Source organism: Struthio camelus, chromosome 1, assembly GCF_040807025.1.
Source record: "Struthio camelus isolate bStrCam1 chromosome 1, bStrCam1.hap1, whole genome shotgun sequence".
NCBI classification, from domain to species: domain Eukaryota; kingdom Metazoa; phylum Chordata; class Aves; order Struthioniformes; family Struthionidae; genus Struthio; species Struthio camelus.
The window spans coordinates 82,029,550-82,048,902 of record NC_090942.1 but is presented as its reverse complement, the minus strand read 5'-3'; the positions used below and the strand labels follow the sequence as shown (position 1 = coordinate 82,048,902).

The following is a 19,353-nucleotide window of genomic DNA, read 5'->3' as shown; positions in this document are numbered from 1 at the left end:
ACCACTTTGAACTATCAGTCATGAGACTCTGCGTAACACTTCTGAAAAGCATATTTTTCTGCCCACTTCTCAAAAAGTCAACGCTTAATTTTTCCCGTTTTTGTCTATACTAGCTCTCTCCTCTGAGACAAAATTTGAAAGCAGTGATGGCCATTCCTCAATTACGTATGACTTCTATTAGTATCTGAGATGTAAGCAACATGTCAAGTGTAGCTAAAAGATTTCTGTAGATATGGTAGGAAGTTGCCTCATCTCCTAGAGGTGTAAACAGAATGCCTTTGAAAGTAGGAAACAAGAACTAGTCTCTGCTTTTGTAACTCTCTATGGGTCCCTGGACTTACAGATATTAAACAATTTCTTCTTGCATTGAGGAATATTGTTTAGGCAGATCAAAAAGTCGTTGAAAACTAGGGAAATGCAAAACACCAGCAACTGTAAATGTGAATACAAGGAACTTTTAAATGTTCAGAGTAATGAGCTCATACCTACCAGTACTCAGTGTGCCATTATCATTAGAAAACAAGATGAGGAAAGAATGGTGATCAGACTAGAAATCTGAGCTACTGAAAATCCAGGTTGGATTTCCTTTCAGCTGCCTTGTTTAGCAAATAGACCTACGAAAAGGTAAGGCATAGATGGAAAGACAATAATTAAATGCTATTGAAATTCCCTTTTTTAGGTTGTTATTAAATGATTAAAGACATCTACTTTACTTTGTGCAAATATTGGTTACAAACTTGCTGAATCTAGATTCTTATTAGTGTTATATTAGAAGAAAGGGTATGCATAGTCTAGTTCCTGGGACTGTAAGCAATTACTAGTTACCAAAGCTACATTTCCCCAGGAAGCTGTCATGCAAGGTGAGGGAGGGAGAAGAGGTTTACAAAAAAAGAAACTCCCTGAGGGGAGTTTTATAATAAAAAAAATTGAACTTTACCTGATATACAGTTTAAAAAACTTGGGGGAGGTGTTACAGAATGATTTTCTGAAAATGATTTCTTCTTGTTGAATTTTTTTAGTCTAATATAAATAGAAAAAAATCACTGATTTACCTATTTTATTGGAAAAAAACTTCATACTTGAAATGTAATTTATTAATATTGCTAACATGATACAAAAGAAATTTACAGTGAGTTCCAATAGAATTATGATTTAAACCTGATGTACCTGTTTTTTCTTTCAATAGGAACTCATAACTACACTGTATATTGGATTCTTGGGATTAATCTTTTCATCCTATTTTGTTTATCTTGCTGAGAAAGATGCAGTAGATGAGGATGGAAGGACAGGTTTCTCCAGCTATGCTGATGCTCTTTGGTGGGGTGTGGTAAGTCTTTACTAGCAAAGCACGCAGTCAAACCCAGTGCATAAGATTGTTCAGGTTGTGATTTTTTTTTTTTTTTTAAATTCAAGAATCTGACTACTTTTTTTTTTTCTTTTTTGAAAAAGATACTCCTGTAGGGAACCTTGGCAATTTTTTTAAAAAGGAGAAAAAAGCAATTAAGCTACTTTAGTATTAAACTTTTTCATGAAAGTATAAGAGCAAGTCCTTAGCAAAGCTTTCACTGCATTTTTATATGTACAAAAAGTCCTTGAAACCTACATCTTGAAAAGAATAAAAGTACTCTCCAAATCCTTTACTACTTTTAAACTCTACTTGATTTTCTGCAAAAGTTGCATAACTTTAAAAGTGTATTTTGTTTCTGGAAGCTGGGTTAATGATTCTACCATTTTGTTTTTGGATCTCTGTGTGTAAAGCTCCCTCTCAGCAATAATGCAGACCTTGATGCAGGCTATAGGTTTCCATAATTCTCTGTAATACTGAATAGATTCATCAAAAGTGGCTGACAAAGATTCCCAGATTCAACAGCTACTTTGGATATTAATCATCAGTCAGTCAGTGCAGGTTCTTGATGAAATAAAGAAAAAAAATATCTTGAACAGGGAATTGGGAGTATGAGAGAGTGGAGGTAATTATTACATCGATGTGCATGCCCAGAGTCAGTTGAGAAGGGAATAGATAGCTATGTGAGGAACAGAATAAGAAACCAGACTGCTTCTGCACTCCCTTTGCGTGGCTCTTCTCATCAAGTTTCTTTTGCTGTGACTCAGGTTTTCCCTCCTTATTAACTGTTGCATGAGCCTTCTCTGCTCTTGTGGTCCCTTTTCCCCACTAGGGAACCTCACATTTTGAGTTGGCTTTCTCATTATAACAAACTCAAGGAGGTTCATTGCATTGCTGTTAGCAACAGAAAAAGGAACAGATTTGAAGAGACGTAGAGCCACCGACTTTCAGAGAGAGAGAGAAAGGGAAAAGATATATTTCAAGAGTGACCTGAAATGAAATAAACTATTTGTTTTTAGATGATGGACATGCAAAATGCCAATACATTTATTAGGCGATAAACCAATTCTTTACGTCCATCCAAACAAACTAGCAAGCGAGTCTGGGTAGACAGACAAAAATTCTCCCAATGGATGTATGTTTCTAATCCTTAAATTGGAAGATGCTATGTAAGGCTCTACTTCCCTGAAGTATATATAAATATAGATTATATTACATATGCTCTGGGATACCAATTTTAAAATGTTTCAATATAAAAACAGATTAAACAATAAATTCTTCTTATTAGGTTGCCAGGTATTCATTGCATTTGTAGAGTATCACCTATGCCTTATGCAAAAAAGTGTAAACAAAGAACAATCCAGTAAAAAAGAAAAATCCACTAAATAACTAGGTCCATCCATCTGGCTATCTGACCTGCTGTGAAAAAAGAAGCCATGAACTAACCTTTTTTTTTTTTTTTAAATAATAATAAATTTAAAAAATCACTTAAACTCCTCAATAAGCATATCACAATTTTAAATAGCACATAGAATCTCATGGTTATGGACATGAGATAATAACTTCTCACTATTGGAGGTAAGGAAAAGTCCCTCACAAGCTCAGATTGTGCTACATTTTAAAAGCAAGAAGTAAAATAAGGATCTAATTGACAATTGGCATCGGGGAAGATGCTTCATGTCTACTTCAAGAAAATAAACTAGTAGGCAGGTTCACTTATCCTGTTAGCAGTTCAGCTCGAATGACAACGTTCAGAGCAGTGGAACGTGACTACTTTTTTTTGCTGGTGCTGTAGCTAAATAGTCTGCAGAGGACATCTGATTAGAAGTGGGGGGCTGCTTGTGGGAACTTCAACAACAGCAGGACTCCCACAAAAGTTTGTGTTAGTTCAGCTAAATCTACGAGAAACAGCCCAAACTTTTCTAGCCTAGTAAAGTCTCAGAGATTTGTAGCATTGTGTGATTTAGAGTGATACCAGTGAAAGAAATGGATTGCATATAATTTATTCATTAGGAAATCTTAATATGTAATCAGTAAAGGATGATGATTCATGTTCTTACTCTGCGCAGTGCGTATTTGGCGTTTTATAAAGTAACTCCTAGGACTGTAATTGCAAAGGGCTGAAAATGTCCAAATTTAGACCTAAATAGGAGGAAAGAATACAGTTTGCTTACCAAACTGAGGGGAGCATGGTACAGTGAAAAACAAAGGATTTTTAGCAATTGGTTTGGGAAGTAACTTTGTTTCTTAGTATGCAGTTCTGTCCCAGTACACATATGCAGCCTGGCTTATTCCTGTGTGCAGTGAAACTCCCATATGAACCTAATGCAAGCTTGGTTATCCAAAAAGTATAGATTGCATTATTGCATTGAATGTTTAGACATGGACTAAAAATACTTTTAAATGCTAGAAGCATTGGCCTTGATTTGAGTAAAGAGTATAAAATTAAGGACAAAATAGTCAGGATATGCGTTTATACAGGTATGTTTGGTTAATATTTTAGACTTACGGAATTTTAAGAGTTCAGTTATGAACACCTCCAAGTCTAAAATGTGCATGACTCTACCTTGTTGAGGCCGATGACTTGGAATCAGTATTTTAAAGTGTGTATGTGAATGCCTTGCAAAGTGCCCACTGGGTTTTGTTGTTGTTTTCCAAAACTTAACTTGTTTTGTGGAACAGCAAGATAAAATCAGCTTTGTCTTTCCCTAGCTGTGTGAGGCACACGCAGAACACTGCTTAAATTGTTGTTTAAGCTTTCCCAATGTCTAGGCCTCCTCAGCATTAGTGAGTCACGGTGCAGGTGCAGTTCACAGCTGGGAACAGTGACAAAGGACAAAGTGAATTGGTTTCTTTTTCTTTTCAAATCTTCTGTAACAGAGAAACACAGATGTGGAGTTACTAGGGAATGAAATTTGATTTCACTTGTGCCTTTCAAAACTGAACCTTAGGAGAAAAAAAAAAAAACCTTAGTAGCAAGTATTTGAAAGTCTTGTGTGTCTGACAAAAACCGCAGAGTGTATTGTGAGTGATGTTTTGCCTTGAGCAGAAAGTGCAAGCTTGCTAAACTTGATACAAATGACCTGAAAGGCTTAAATGTGCAGAAAAGAGAAAATAAAAAATTAAAGAGTTGGAATCAAATGCTAACTGGATTCACCCGCTCCAGCTAAATGCAAGGTTGTTTCAGCTCCCTTTGGCAGGCATGCAGCTTAAACTGCACAGAAATATCAAAGGCTTGTGGGAATTTACCCAAACCTGCTTTTAGAAGTTATATCTCAGAACACATGCAAAAGCATTTTCAGCAGAACTGTCAGGCTGCCAGAATTGCAGCCTATGTCACAGCTGTTTTTCTGTCATTTCTGAATGTTTTTTGTGAGGGAAGAAGTGGGGCATGTAGGAGGCTTCCCTTCTGTTGACCTTCCATGCTCTTATCCCTTACTGTTGGTAATGCTTGTTGTCTTTGCTGCAAATGGGGCTATTCTGAGTCACTGAACCTGAGCCAAATGATATATCCAGTAAATTGGTGTTAGGGATGCTTGGGAGCAATTGATGAACGCCTTTATTTTTAAAAATTATTTTTGAGATGTGCAATGCTGACTCCTCAAACTTCAGGACACCTGCTTATCTTAAAGTATGTGAGAAGCTCTATCTTCAACTAAATCTGAGTTCTTCCTTTTTTGAAGTTAAATATATATGTATATTCTAACACAGGCTCTGAAAACATGTGCCTACCAGCTGGGCTATGTCTTAGTAAAAAATCTAGATTAGGAAGGAGCTGTCGTTTTCCAAAGTCTGTCTATTAAACGTTCGTTGAGCAGATAACTAGTAACTTCTGGAAATACATGTAGAAAAAGAAAATCTGCTTGTGATTAAGAAAGCCAGCGAATGCATTATCTATAATCCTTTCCACATAGTTCAATGCACTGATTAGATTACCAAGGAGAAACCCTCTTAAGGTAGCAAGGGAGAAACTTTGAGACTTGTTCACGCACCTGCAGGAATCTGCTAGCCAAATGCCTGCTGTAGAGATGGAAAATCATCTTTTCTGCGGTTACGGCTTTCATGCTGTCTTCCATAGTAACGCTAAGGCAGCTCAACATTACTGCAGCTTGTTTTTAAGTCCTGAGTACTGAGAACTCAAAAAAAAAAAAAAAAAAAAAAAAAACAAGAAGTCTTTCATAAGAAAAAAAAGAAGAAAAGGAAGGAAAAATCCCAGACTTGAAGGGGTCATCTGGGTGCACTGAGGAGCTAAAGTGCCATTAAAGAAACATAGTTTTAACGTTCTCCACTCCCTGCTAGCCCATACTGCGTTTTAAGGTTGAGTTTTGGGGGGTTGGTTTAATTTTGGGGTCTGGCAAATCCATCTGCACTGCTGGTAGTGCACAGTGGCAGAGCTGCTACACTGTAGGCCCTGTTGAGTCTGGACAGACTTCTGGGAAGACAGAGCTCCTCCCAAGAATTCGTTAGGGGATATAGATACTACAAAGCTGACTTCATAGAGTGAAGAAATTCTTGATGAACGAACATTTTTGAACTTGGAAGATTTCAATTTGATAGTAACGAAGTCATTTTTTCCCCTGCAAGTCTTCCTTCCAGCTCTGGATAGAACCACTCCTAGAGGAGGAAATGTGTTAACGGAAACATTCTTCCCATGCCTTTACTGCTCTTAGGGTTTTTTTCCAGAGAAATCTATTTTTCCATAATACCCAAGTGTATTTGCCAGCAACTTTTCCTGTAAAAGGCAGTATATCCACATCCTCTTTTGTATGTAGTGTAGATAGTGAAAATTTACATATTCTTTTAAGTCTATATTTTTGCTACCATTCAAGGCAAAATGAAGGGAGTGGGACAGGGTTTGGAGCTGGCACTCTCAAGTGCAAGTGTGTTCTTTCTACTTAAAGCTCATCATCAGTGTGAAACACTCAGGAGTGTGTTTGCTCACCAGAAGCTTCCCACTTCTCAGGGCCGCAAATCCTCTTTGCTGTACTGTTGTATGGCAATGAGCAGATCCCGTTACAGGGTACAGTAATATGGTACATCTTGTGGCTTACACACTGTTTTGTGTGGCGGTGGCAAAGAACTATTTTGGGGGTGGGGAGGGCAACAGGATTAAGGGCAGGGGGCTCAACTGTATTCAGCTGCTGTTTGCTGTTTGCTGTTTGCTTTGGGAGGGAAAGCATCCTGGAGCAGTTGCATGCTTCTTATCCAGGTATATAGATTGTGTTGGGATGGTGCTGGTCATGTTCATTTTCCTTTCTCCCACTAGTGAGTCTTGGCCCAGGCTGATGACTAGTAGCTCACCCTGCTACAGCTATCATTTCTAGCTGACAGCAGACTTCTGGAGATGTCTGCTTGTCAGTTGTGTGTGGTCAGCACTTGAGTTTTTCTCCACAACCCTGTGGGACTGCTTTTTAAAACAATAATAAGACAAATACTGTAGGCCCATGATTTCAGGCCCATAGTGCCCATCCCTTCCAGTTTGGGAGGGTGCAAGAGGGCAACCTGCAAACCAAGAATAATCATCCTGGGTCCAGCCTAGTATTGCATCTCCAGCAATGGTCAGTTGTGAGTGCCTCCTGAAGAATATGAGCATGATAAATCTGCAGTGATGCTTTCTCAGTATACTCCGGCAGTTTCCTTATGCACGAATCCACAGACCCACCTGTATCTCCTGATGATTTTTCTTTTAATTGCTTGCAGGACAAACTGTACTGCATTGCAGTGAATCAGATGTTTGTTTCTGGCCTAGGTAACAGTTACGACAATTGGTTATGGAGATAAAGTGCCGCAGACGTGGATTGGGAAGACAATAGCTTCCTGTTTTTCAGTGTTTGCAATATCTTTCTTCGCTCTGCCAGCAGTAAGTAGAATTTGGATCAGTTTTTTTAAGCTGTCCAAACTGGACTGCACAGTTAAATAACTTTAAATTCGTGCTTTTGATAGGAAAATGGGCTTGGCTGTTACTTCAGGCTATATGTTTATACATGCATACATACTCATATAGTGTGTGTAACTGTATGTGCACATGCACACATAAATGAATAAAAACAACTACATCTGTAGAATAACATTTTTGCTTATAAAAAACAAAGTATTTTAGGAAGAAAGACTATTTTCACCATTTGAAGAACTGAGGTGGAGGGGATTTGTGTGTGTGGGGAGGGGTTCCTTAGTTTCCCCCCATACAGATCAGCTGCAGAGCTGAAACTTCCTATTTTTGATTTTATAAAAAGAAGTTGGGGTATTGTAAGGTGAGAAACTCTGCTGCAGAGCAGGAATCTAGGAAATTGCATCTACTTTCCTATATGGCACTAAAGCATTTTGTTGCTGGACTTTTTGGATCCCCAAATAATTGAAAGAGGCGACATCAAGATAACATCACCAAAGCAATTAGACTAGACAAGGTATTCCTAACAGTTTTCATAGAAATGCTGAAATTATGCAGTGTGTCTTTGACTTCATTGCTTAGTTTGTCTGGAAAATGGAGTTGAGTTCTAATTTTGGTCATGTTTTGTGGTGAGGAAGAAAAAACAAGTGCAAAGAGCTGTAGTTCTGTCATATGACACTGGCATTTACTTATCGCCCCACTGTGCAGGGATGCCTTTGTAATGTGACTCACTCTGTGACTAGTGGTACCTGTGGACTGTAGCAATAAACACATGCTGTTTGTTTGAAGTTATATGATGCCAAGATCAACCTGCTCAATCTAAATCTTATTTGCTGGTTAAAAATTTTTCTGTCATTGTGGACATTTGAAAATTTGGAGATGATGTGCCAGTAAGTTATTGTGCTTTTCTTCTAGATAAGCCTCTTATGGGCTTTTATTTCATGTGTCAAATGCTTGGCTTAACCACACAGTCTTGTTGGAGTCTCACCAGTTATTTTGCTTGTTTTTAGGGTATTCTGGGTTCTGGTTTTGCCCTAAAAGTACAACAGAAGCAACGCCAGAAGCACTTCAACAGACAAATTCCAGCTGCAGCTTCCCTAATTCAGGTAAGGCCCCTAGCAGTAAGGCAGATAGGAAAGGAACAGAGGAGTGCGGTTTAGTGGTTAAACTACTGTCTGACAATCACAGTTACCAAGTTTTATTATAAATCTAAAACTTACTTTTAACCACCTAACCACTTACTTTTAACTACACTTTAGCCACTAGAGAAAATGAGATAATTGCTTGTCTCCTTCTTAGGAGTGAGCGTAGGAGATGCTACTAGCCTGACATTCACAGGCATAATGACACTAGTTGGATGCAGAGACTTTATTTAACTATTATGACCTTTTTTTTTGTCTTGCTATATCTTTCCTTTACCTTTAATTGCTAACTTCCTTTTTATATTGCCTTAGGCCCTGTGCATCTGCCAAATCCGGAGATGAAGAATGCACATATCTACACATGTATACACACACCTCAGTTTAGAAAAATGCTCCAATATTACATTTCATATCGTAGAAAGAGTACCAAGTTGGCGCACACATACTAAAATGTGGCACGCTGCAGAAAAGGGGAAGCAGCAATATTCTATAACACTTGCAGAGATCTGCTTTTATGAGGTCAGTTTTATCACTGCAAGCAGTAGTTAGGCCCCAGCTCCAAGGGACAACACTACAAAGAGTATATTTAAAATCGCTGTATGCTGACTGTGTTTTTCCTAGTGCAGATTACCCTTAGCAAAGCTGAGTATGAGGTAAAAGTACATTTTATTAGGCATGTTGTTTTGCAGCACAACACTGATTGCAGTCCAAGATCCTTGCAGCATGCATATACGGATTGGGGAATTTGGTGTCAGCTTGTTTTTTGACAAGTTCTGCCTTATCTGTCCTGCGGGACACAGTGTGCCCATTCATTCACTGTGAGTGTTGTTCGGGTTTTATTACAGACCCTGTGGCGGTGCTACGCAGCCGAGAAATCATGCAGTTCTACAGCAACGTGGAAGATCTATGTTACGCCACCTGCTCAAAATCCCCAAAAAACACCAGCGCCATCTAGCCCTAGTCTGAGAAAACAGGTTACGTGGAGTTGGCAAAGCTCCCTATTCTGCTTTAGCTTTTGGTTTGCTTGGGGTAGCTTACTTTATGAAGGGTCCAATGAATTTGGAGAGCTGAAAAGGACTTGTAATGGGACACTTGATCGCTTTCCGCATGTCGCAGAAGGATGAATTTAGTTATTCTAAAATATTCCTGAAGTATAAATGTGTCGTCATCTTTTAAATTTGTCCCCTGCCCCCCTCAGTAGTCCCTGGTCTGACAGGCGCTGATTCTTCATTACTTTGCCCCTGTGAAGACTTCTCCATGTTGGCAAAAGTAGTGCAAGTCACTGACAAACTTTCCCCTTTTGGCATTCATTTGCACGGTATTTTTTTGCAAGGAGAAGAGAAAAATAGTTTAAAAAAAAAAAAATCTTTATCCACACTTGCAACTTGGCTGACAACGTCTGTCTTTGCTTTGCTCAAGTTCTTCTCTCCATGGTACCATGGAGCTTTCCATGGAGCTGCAGCTGAAGTCCCAGGTGGGACTATCTAAACATAAGTAACCACTGGCAAGCCTGCCTAGCCTTCAGCACCCATTCCAGAAAGAAACAGGTCTGCACTGCAGTAAGTGCAGATACCTCTTGCTCCGATACCCAGCTTGTCTAAAGTGATATTATAGGCCTGACTTTAGGCAGTGAAATGCCACTGATAACCTGTCCCCCAGTGGAGAACTGCAATGCGTTATCCCACAGCATGCACCAATAGCTGCATCTGCACTATGGTGTGACTGTGTTGGTGTTACAGTAGTGTTAGCTACTGAACAGCATGTAAAAGTACAGTGAGACTAGTTCTGTCTTGAGCCATTTTGCAACCAGAGGCACAGCAACCAGGAATAAAGGGGTAAAGCTGAGGGAAGGTGAACAGCCTGCTGCAGCTGGGGGAAGAGCTGGAAGAAATCAGTTATTGATGCCCTTTGTTCTTTCACTGTTTTCTTTAGCTGTGAGAGGGAGTTCCCTAGCATATGATTAAACCTGAGCTTCTCTTTTACTCACCCTAATCCAATCTGATATTAGTGTTTTTTCTTTTCTCACTCATGGATGGTCCTCTTTTGACAAAATAACTTAAAAAGGAGCCTAGGCATTCCTTACTCCACCCAGCCCCTTATTTTAAAGGCTTAAATGTGTACAGATTTAATGCACAGGGTGGCATTTCACTCTCCAAAGAATTCCTAGTTCCTTTTCCTGTTATGAAAGCCCCTGATCCTTGCCTTTACAAGCATCTGGGTGCATGACTATGCAACCACTGTCTCAGTGATGGATACCCATCTCTAACATCTTTCTTGACCTGTTTCAGTTCCAGCTTGCTTTTGTTTAATTGCTCAGAGCTGAACAGAACTAATTCCAAAAGACTAAATGCAGACCGTAGTGAAGTGGGATTGCTTTCCTCAGACCAAGTAGCTTTGTCCCGTTTGTGATGATACTGAGCCAGCAGCCATTGTGCCTGTTTGTGCAAATACTCTCTCTTACGATACTTATCTGTTAACTGCGTAGCCATCACATCAGAGACCAAACTACTTTGCAAAATTGAGCACAGTAACCCTAACTCTGATTCTTGTCAGAAGGCAGCTAGAGCCCCAGGCAAGTGAGAAGGATGTCTCTTCCCTCTCTCTGGAGGTGTGTGAGCAAGGGAACCAGTGGGGCTTAGAGCCCATGGGTGGTTACTCACAGCAAGTGTAGAATTAAATGCCATGTTGTGGGAAGTAATATTTATGTAGCTAGAAGGTAGCAATGGCTGGTCATCTGGAGCAGCATCTAGAAGGTAGACTGTTCATGCCAGGTAGTCAATAGGTGAGTGGCTGCTCTGCTGGTCACTTCTAGTCATGAAGACAAATGAAGACCAGCCTCGCTTAGAACCAGTCAAATTCAAACTTTGGTTTTCATTCTTGTGCACCACTTATGGTGTGTTTAAGTTCTCTCTTAGACTTCCAAAATTCTATTCTAGACTTCTATTGTGGATGCAGAGGGAAAGGTTCCTCTTCTGGTGTGTCTAATCCAGCAAATTTCACCTCTGCATAAGAGGGCTTTAGCTCAGAAAACTGCACAGTACCTTTCTCATAATTTAAAGTCTATGCTTATGTTTTTATTAGCACTTTAAAAGGCTACCTGAAGCCAAGCTAGTGTATACTCAATTGATTAATATTTTGGGTGCCTGGAGCTTTGGGCTCAGTTTGAGAAATGATAATTGAGATATGATTTTCAGAGAGCTCTAGGCATCTTCCCCTGAGAATCATGTTTAAGGTGAGAATCTGGAATCAGCCACTTTGAAAACATTAACCAGGGACATAACGCTTTCTCAGAATTTTAATTGCATTCTTAAAAAGGTAAATTTGCTGTACAGTGAAGTTCATATATGTTTTTATTTTTTTAATAATATCTTCTGATATCATTCTATTTCTATTACCACAGACTAGAAGATGCAAAAGAAAAGGGAAACCAGGCTGTGGTAATGGTTCTGCACCTGTAATAAATCCTGGAGAGACCGCTCTGTCTATTCCACAGATCACTTACGATCACGTTGATGAACAAGAAGACAAAAAGGATGCGTCTTTCTACGTAGATGAACCAGGAGGTAATTTATTTTCATTTATATTTGGATTAGCAATTTCTCTTACAGACAATGTTAAAGGGAACTGCACAGTTGAAGATTTCTGTGGAAAAAGTAGAGCTATACAGTAAAGCAAGATACCAGGAAACAAGGATAATTACATGACAAAAACAGAGGGACACAAACCGGGGTATACAAAGGAAGACTTTAGACACATGTGCTGTGAACATAAAGAGGTTTTGTTGTGTTTACCACAATGTAACACTATATCCAAAAATCATGACTGAGTTAATTTTACCTTTCTTAGTTACCTCAGACACGGCCAGAAAGCTCACTCGGATCTGCCCCACTTTTAAACTTACCGTATCTCACAGGGAGCTTGAAAGAAAGATATTTTTCTCTTTTCACTTGTTCACATCACCTTCTTAAGCAACGTGCAAATCAATTGTGATAGGAACAACATAAATATTTTATACACAAGTTAACCAGGAGGTTTTGATGAATGTTGTTTTTTTTTTTTTTCTTACTTCATTAAAATGTGTTGTTGTTAGTAATTATTGTATTTCAACCTGGAAACTGGCTGAATTTCACTTCTCAACTCAGATATTATTGTGTTTGTAAAATTTCTTTTTTATGAAGTTTTTGGTGAAAATGTAGATCCCTTAGTTCTTTAGGTCAAGGAAAGACTCATTCATCATATGCTAGGAGTTGAGCTCCCTACCTAGAGGCATGCGAAACCTAACCAAGCTAACTGAAGTATCTGAAAGTGCTGGCTGTAGTAAGAAGTGTTATGCTCTTGTTTAATGCTTTGACTTTCATCTGTCTCTAATAAAACTGAACACTATCTCTGTATAAAATGATGCTCTTGCATGGCATTGAGGCTGATGCATGATTTCAGCCTGGGGAATGTGTGTGTGTGGCTGTCAGTGGTTGTGTCATGGTTTCTTTAGAAAATATTTAAAAAATATTTTTGCTCCCGGAGGGAATATGCTGTGGCTGTTGTGTTGAACACCATGAGCAGTGGCAGTTTCACTGTGTTATTCCGACTTTACAGATTTTCTAGGTTGTATTGTCAAATGATGATCATGCTTAGAGCAGTCAGTTTGAAGTATTTAGCATGGAGCTGAGAGATGTATGTAAGGGGTAGGATCTCCTAGCTCCCACGGATTTAAGAAGACTTCAAGCTGCTGTTTCATACAGGTGATCGCCGTGAGCCTGTTTTTGTGGAAGGAAGAGGTTCGTTCTTATGCTGATGGAGAAGTTTTTTGTTCCCCCACTAGTGTTCTTTCTTATGTTCTGTTTTTTCTTCTGTCGCTTTGTTGAGGTCAGAGTGCTTTTCAAAAATGACAGTGTTTCTTCTTTGTTGTTGTTGTTGCTTGGTGCTTTCAGTGCTTTAACAGGGCTCTGGGAAAGGCGTGGAAAAGTGTGATTTATAAATAAATGACTGTTTTAATGACATGCCTCTTTAAAGTGCTGTGTTCACAGTTCATTCTCAACACCCTTGTCCGCTAGAGCTATGCAGTGGCCCTTGCTGATCATGTAATTGCAGGTTTTGCTGAGCATATCTTGGTATTGTGTCTTCAGTCAAATGACGATAGAGAGAAGAAAGTATTGAATAACTAAATTAGCTATTCTTTAACAATGCTGTTAGAACCTAAGAGGTTGAGGACTGTGTTGTCCATGTTCATTTGTCTGTCAGCACACGTTTATTCATTTAAGCTATATTCCTTAAATGTTCATAGTTTGTGCAAAGTCCTGTGCCTCAGAGAGAAGGGACTGAAAAGACTAGCCTGTATGTTTTGTTTGTTTGTTTTTCCTCCTGACAGCTTGGTAACAGAGGAAAATGAAGGCATTCTCTCTGCCCCCACCCTTTTTTTTTCCTGAAAATGCTTTTCTGTTGTGTTTTTATTTTTGTAGTTGGTGTGTTTTATTCTTCTGAGAGACAAGCATGCATATTCCCTTATCAGTTAAATTTTTATCTGTTTTGCTTTTCTGTTTTGCCTTAGCCAACGTCAGGGTAAGTTGCACTTCATTTGACTTTTCTGATTTATTCTTTCTGTTGCAGAGCTGCCAGGAATGTAGCTGCCTAACTTGACTGCTCAATTGACTGAACATTCTTGACACCTCTCAAAAGTTTAAACCTGCCTTCTCTTAGCAAAGTCCTCTTTGTCAGAAATAATGGGCTTCTATTTCTGGGAAGTGCAAGCAGCAGGCTCCGAGCCTTTAGATGGGGGTGTTTTTTCCCTCTCTTAAAAAGCTGGAAGTAGAAGAGGCAGAGAATTAAAATAAAAATAAAGAAATTGCAATTGAAAGGGATCATGTCAGATTCTGTTTCACTGTTCCTGTAGGGGAATATTTTAATTCATTGATTGTGGAAGCTGGATGTTTTACAGATGGTGGCAAACTTTGAGGCTGAATTGGATCATTTCTATAGGCCTGACCTAGCAAGAATAAACCTGTTGCTTTAAACTGAGCTGTTCTTGCCTGCTGCTCCAATCAGGTGCGAGAATGAAAGTAGGGAGACCTGAAACAAATGTCTAGCAACTGCAGACAAAGGAATAACAGTCCCACAAGGAAAATTCCTTGTCCTGGGTGGAAAGTGAGTTGAGGCAGGGATGAATCTTCCTAGATTAAGGGAAGATTTACCTTGATTCAGGAAGTGCATGTGGGCACACCTTCTCTCTTGAGAGGTGAGTTTCTCTTAGGCTATCCTGTTCAAGTATCCATGATCATCCAGCATGATCTTGGCACGTTTAAAAAATTTCTTAAGATGCATATCTTTCAAGACTAGGCAAAAAAGTTAATGCTTTCCTCTTCTATATCTCTGAAGCGAAGGTTTAAGAAGAGGAAGCCTTACAAAGCCTGCAGACATAATCAATAGTAATAAAGGTTTGTGAGACAGCGGTGTATGTCTGTATATGTGTAATAAAAAACATGTTTTGGAATTCCCTGCCTAAATAAAACAAGTATAGTCTTTATGGCTGTATTATCAAGTGAAAGTGAAGCACTAAGGGATATTAGAGAGTTTATGGGGCAGATGATAGTAGTAACAGGGATTCCACAATCCCCCCCAAGTACGCTGGATAGCTCTCAGGGTAGTGCATAACGTAGAAACTAAATCTTTAGATACCATAAATGACTGCATCTTGGAACAAACACTAGGGGAACCCAAAAGAAGAAAAGCAGCTGTTGATTGAGTTCTGCACTGCATCGGGTTGAAGGTATAACTGTTGAAGTGTGGTCCAGAATAGGACCAAATTGGCCATCCTTACGCAAATGGAAGGGCTAAAAATGTCCCGCAGTAGCTTCCTTTTTTGAGGTCAAATTTGTCAAAAATAAGTTATTTAGAAAGAAATTAAAAGAAGCAGCTAAAGGAAGCATGGATTTACAGTTCTGGAAAATAACTGTGGTGCAGGAGATACTCTAGTGCAACAATCTCTCCCTAGATTTCTACTACCTCAAATCAAGAACTTGCACATGCCGAGGTGCACAGTTTAATTAGTTTTTCTGTAGTGATTTGAATGCCTCAGTGGTTTTATTCTCATTCAAGATTATTATAGCCTTTATTATTGTTCTTTGTAGTCTAGAAATTGAGCTTAATAGTATTTCTGTCAATCACTGTGTACTCTGCATGCTCTTCTGCAGTAGGGTCAGTTACCAGGATGACAAGGCATCCTGGTATGAACTCTTTGGCATCTTTAATGTGCCTGTAAGATTTAAAGAAGGCACTTAGGTACCTAGATGATAGTTATTTATGATAGCAGGAGTCAGTGACAGGTTATAAAGACCAATCCTAAGAGAAGAATAAAAATAGCATTTGAATGTAGCTGACAGTCTTTTATAGATGCTGAGTTTCATCTTCAAATAACTATCCACTGTAATGCGTGCTTCCCAAAATGAACTGAATAGCTGTTTCATAACATTTTTATTAGGAAAAAAAACTATAAAAATGTGGAAGTTTTCAGACCTTGGGGGTCAGCCTCCTGAGACTCCTCCAGCAGATGGAACATATCATTCTGTCAGTTATTGTAGGTCGTATACACAACTCATTATTGTAAAAATTTGTCAAAGTCACAAAACTCTCACAGTGATAAATCTCTACTGGGATAAAAACAAAAAGTTCTCTATTTATCACTCTGGTTTTTTTTATTTTCTTGCCTGCTGATGTATTTTATCCCTCATATTTAAAGCAAAACTGTATAAAAGTAACTTTTCAACTGGAGAAGGAAAGAACTTTAATTTGGATGACCCCCAAAATACCTTTGTAGTCCTCTTATATGGATGCATAATACTGTTAATGTTGATTTTTATCTGTAATGTTAGTTTGGGTGACGTTCCGGAATTGACCCATCCAGCAAGTGGATTGGTTGCTCCTAGAAATAGGTTGCATTTCCATTGGGAAAAGGACTGTTTTCCCTCTGGTGTGGATGGATTAAAATCTGCAGTACATATAAAGAAGCAAACATTTTAAATGAAGTGGATTCATAAAGATTCCAGTGCTGACAAGTTGAGTGAAAGGTGAGAAAAACCATGTGGCTAAAATTAACTAAACAAACCAAGCACCAAAGCTTTTGAGGGTCTGCATAACTGTCAGTAAGGCAGAAAAGGGTAAATGTAAAGATATGCTCCAAATTAGCAAGAGAAAGTACCCAGATACCTTCCTTCTGAAAATCTTTATACCTTTAAGAAGGTGAGTTTTGCAGATGCTGGTGGCTTTGCAATGAGAACCTCTATTCAGCATAAAGCTGTTTAATTTCTAAATTTGTCAGTTCAGGACTTGTGGGTATACTGACACTTTCTTGTAGGTAAGAATTGTGGGAACATACTTGCATGCTTCTACAAGAAAGTTTTCAGTTTTAGTTGCCCCTCAGCCCTAGCTGTCCTGAGCAGAAGCTTTCCGCGAATTCTGTTTTGTCTTCTTCCGTGACCAAATGGGGACAGTAGAGCTATGAGAGGGGGTGGTGTAAGGGGAGATGGAGGCTGGCAGGAAAAGATCAGCTGTCTCTACCAAACACACTTTTACTTCTGACTAAATCTGACAGCTTTTGAGGTTTTAAAACTTTCATTCTGCATTTATTCAGCTCCCTGTTCTGCCTAATTTAGGAGCAGGGTTTAGATCACTGAATTATATGAAGCAGGGACTTTGAACAAGTGGGGTCCCAGAGACCATCAAGGGTGTACGCAGTCTTAGAGAAGGCATTTGCAGCTCTCAAACTTTTTCTGATTAAAATATCAGAAAAATTGATTTTAGAGATTGTGGTTTTAGAGACTGCTGATGTGAAAGTGTTTTCTAGGGAAAGCAAAGACAGCCCATTTACAAGAAATTTCATTTAGTTGAGAATGTTCCAGCTCACTTCAGTTGTGATGTAAGACTGAGTCCAGTTGTTCAGTAGCAAAAGGAAACTTACTGTCCTCATGGTAACCAGCCTTTTCATTCAGGCTTCATCATGAAATTTATGTAGGATAGGCATGCAGTAAATGACATATTTATGCTATAGAGTTAAAAACGAACAGAAAACAGCAGAAGTGCTGTCCATCATAGACTGGTATTGCCGTTGTTTTTAATAAGGATGACTATTAGGTTTGAAAAAGGAATAAAATGAGACCATTAGCACAGCAGTGCAAAAAAAAAAAAGTTAATTAAGAGTTGCAAAGGAGGGCACATCCCAGAATAAGATGTTTTGTTGCCAAAAGAATAAGCCTCTTGGATAATTGTTAAATTTACAACATGTAGAAGATTAGTGAAGCAAATAAATTATATTTATGAGTCAATATGTTGCCTAATAATAAAATGAAGCATGTTTTTCAAAGGTCAGATTTTGCTTTCTTCCATTGCATTGGTGCATATGCCTAAAACAGGAGATAGTTTTGGAATTGCAGTTCACAGAGAAACCAGACTAAATGCCTAATTTGTCTCAGAAGGCAGGAATTGTGCTAGGTCCATCAGTCTTGCATCAAGCTCTGCCTCTCACTTCTGGGACCAAAAAATCATGGTCTACAGGTTAGGGTTGCTGGTAACATGAAGAGGAGAGATGAATAAGCCCGCTGCAACTTTTAAATTGCTTAAATAGTGATTCCAGAAATATGAGAGAGAGGGGGGATTTGCATGTCTTTGTCTACTCACAGTTGCTATTAAATTCACCTAATGAATTGCCATGGTTTTTAGTAAGCTATCTCACAGAAGTGAGATGAGGATTGTTGCTTTGAGATAATCTTGCTGTAAGTCTCTGCAATAGAAGGAAGGAAGAAAATCAAGACATTGTCATATGGAAGTCCTGGAGAGAATTCAACTCCTGACCAAAAAACCAGGAAAATAGTTTTTGGTATATTTGAGCAACTAGTAGAATCATCCTGCAGCAGAAGACTTCTTAGCTTTTTCTGATGTCTGTCAGAGAAGGACATGCTATCTAGCTAAGTCTTGGGTACTCTTGGTACAGATGGTGGGAGTGGAAATAGAAGCGAGACTGTTCTGCCTTTGATTCCTGTCACTGAAGATTTGATTAAAAATATGGAAGACATGTTGGGGATGGAGTGTAACCATAACATGGTAGATTTAACCAGCCTTAGGAAGAAGAGAGAAGAAGAAAATGGAGACACTAGACTTCAAGAATGGAAATTCAAAGTTAGTAAGTTAGGTACCATAAGAAGCAAGACTAAGGGGAAAGAAGAGAATTCAGGAGACTTGAAAGCTCCTTAACAAATTCACGTGAATGTCCCAAGCTCACTTTCTCAACAGGTAGGAAAGGTGGGAGCAATCTGGGTAAATCATGGGCTCACTGACCCAAATTTGGGTTTATTGACCCAAAACTCAAGATGAAAACCAATGGAGAGTGGAAGATAAGTCAAACTATTAAGCATAAAGCTTAAAGTAATGACAGCAAGGAATGATTAGCACTTTTTTTTTTTCACTGAAAGCTAACACTGAATTCACTAAAACTAACACCATGAATTGTCAGTTGCTATTATTTGGGTAACAATTCAGTGAGGGGAGTCAACTCACAACAGGAGAGAAAGGATAAAATACACTGAAGTGAAGTGATTTTTTAATTGTCTGGACTTGCTGAGGAGTTATGGAGAGGTGAAAAACAACCTGAGAGCTGTTAAGATGAGACTCATAGGAGGCTGCTGAAATTCTGGAAGTCTAGAAAAGGGCAAATAATGCATGCTTTAAAGCAGAGAAAAGGAGGAGTCACAGAATTATGGACCAATGAGTGGAAGTCCATTTTCCAGGAGAATGCTGAAGTATTTTTTTTATAAAATCCAGACAGCAACAAGGAAGTAATTGTCAACATGAATTTGTTAAGAGCATATCATGTCAGATCATGTTTTTCCTCCCTACTCCGTGATGTGGCAATGTGCCATATAGATAGGAGAGAGGAAGAAGAGAGTACATGCATTGATTTTAATAAGTCCCTAGCTCCAGTCTCACATGTATACATG

General features: G+C 38.8%; 1 protein-coding gene across 2 annotated transcripts in view; it reads left to right on the top strand.

The window, feature by feature from the left end:
• The window catches only part of LOC104146601 (potassium voltage-gated channel subfamily KQT member 1), a 524,419-nt gene that overhangs the window by 66,790 nt on the left and 438,276 nt on the right, over window positions 1–19,353 (top strand). Inside the window, exons 7-11 of one of the 2 annotated variants that reach the window (XM_009678697.2) lie at window positions 1,187–1,327; window positions 7,095–7,205; window positions 8,243–8,338; window positions 9,220–9,348; window positions 11,775–11,937. In XM_009678697.2, the coding sequence (XP_009676992.2) occupies window positions 1,187–1,327; window positions 7,095–7,205; window positions 8,243–8,338; window positions 9,220–9,348; window positions 11,775–11,937 (640 nt within the window). The remainder of the gene's footprint in view (window positions 1–1,186; window positions 1,328–7,094; window positions 7,206–8,242; window positions 8,339–9,219; window positions 9,349–11,774; window positions 11,938–19,353) is intronic. The other variant, XM_009678698.2, reaches the window with a different exon arrangement.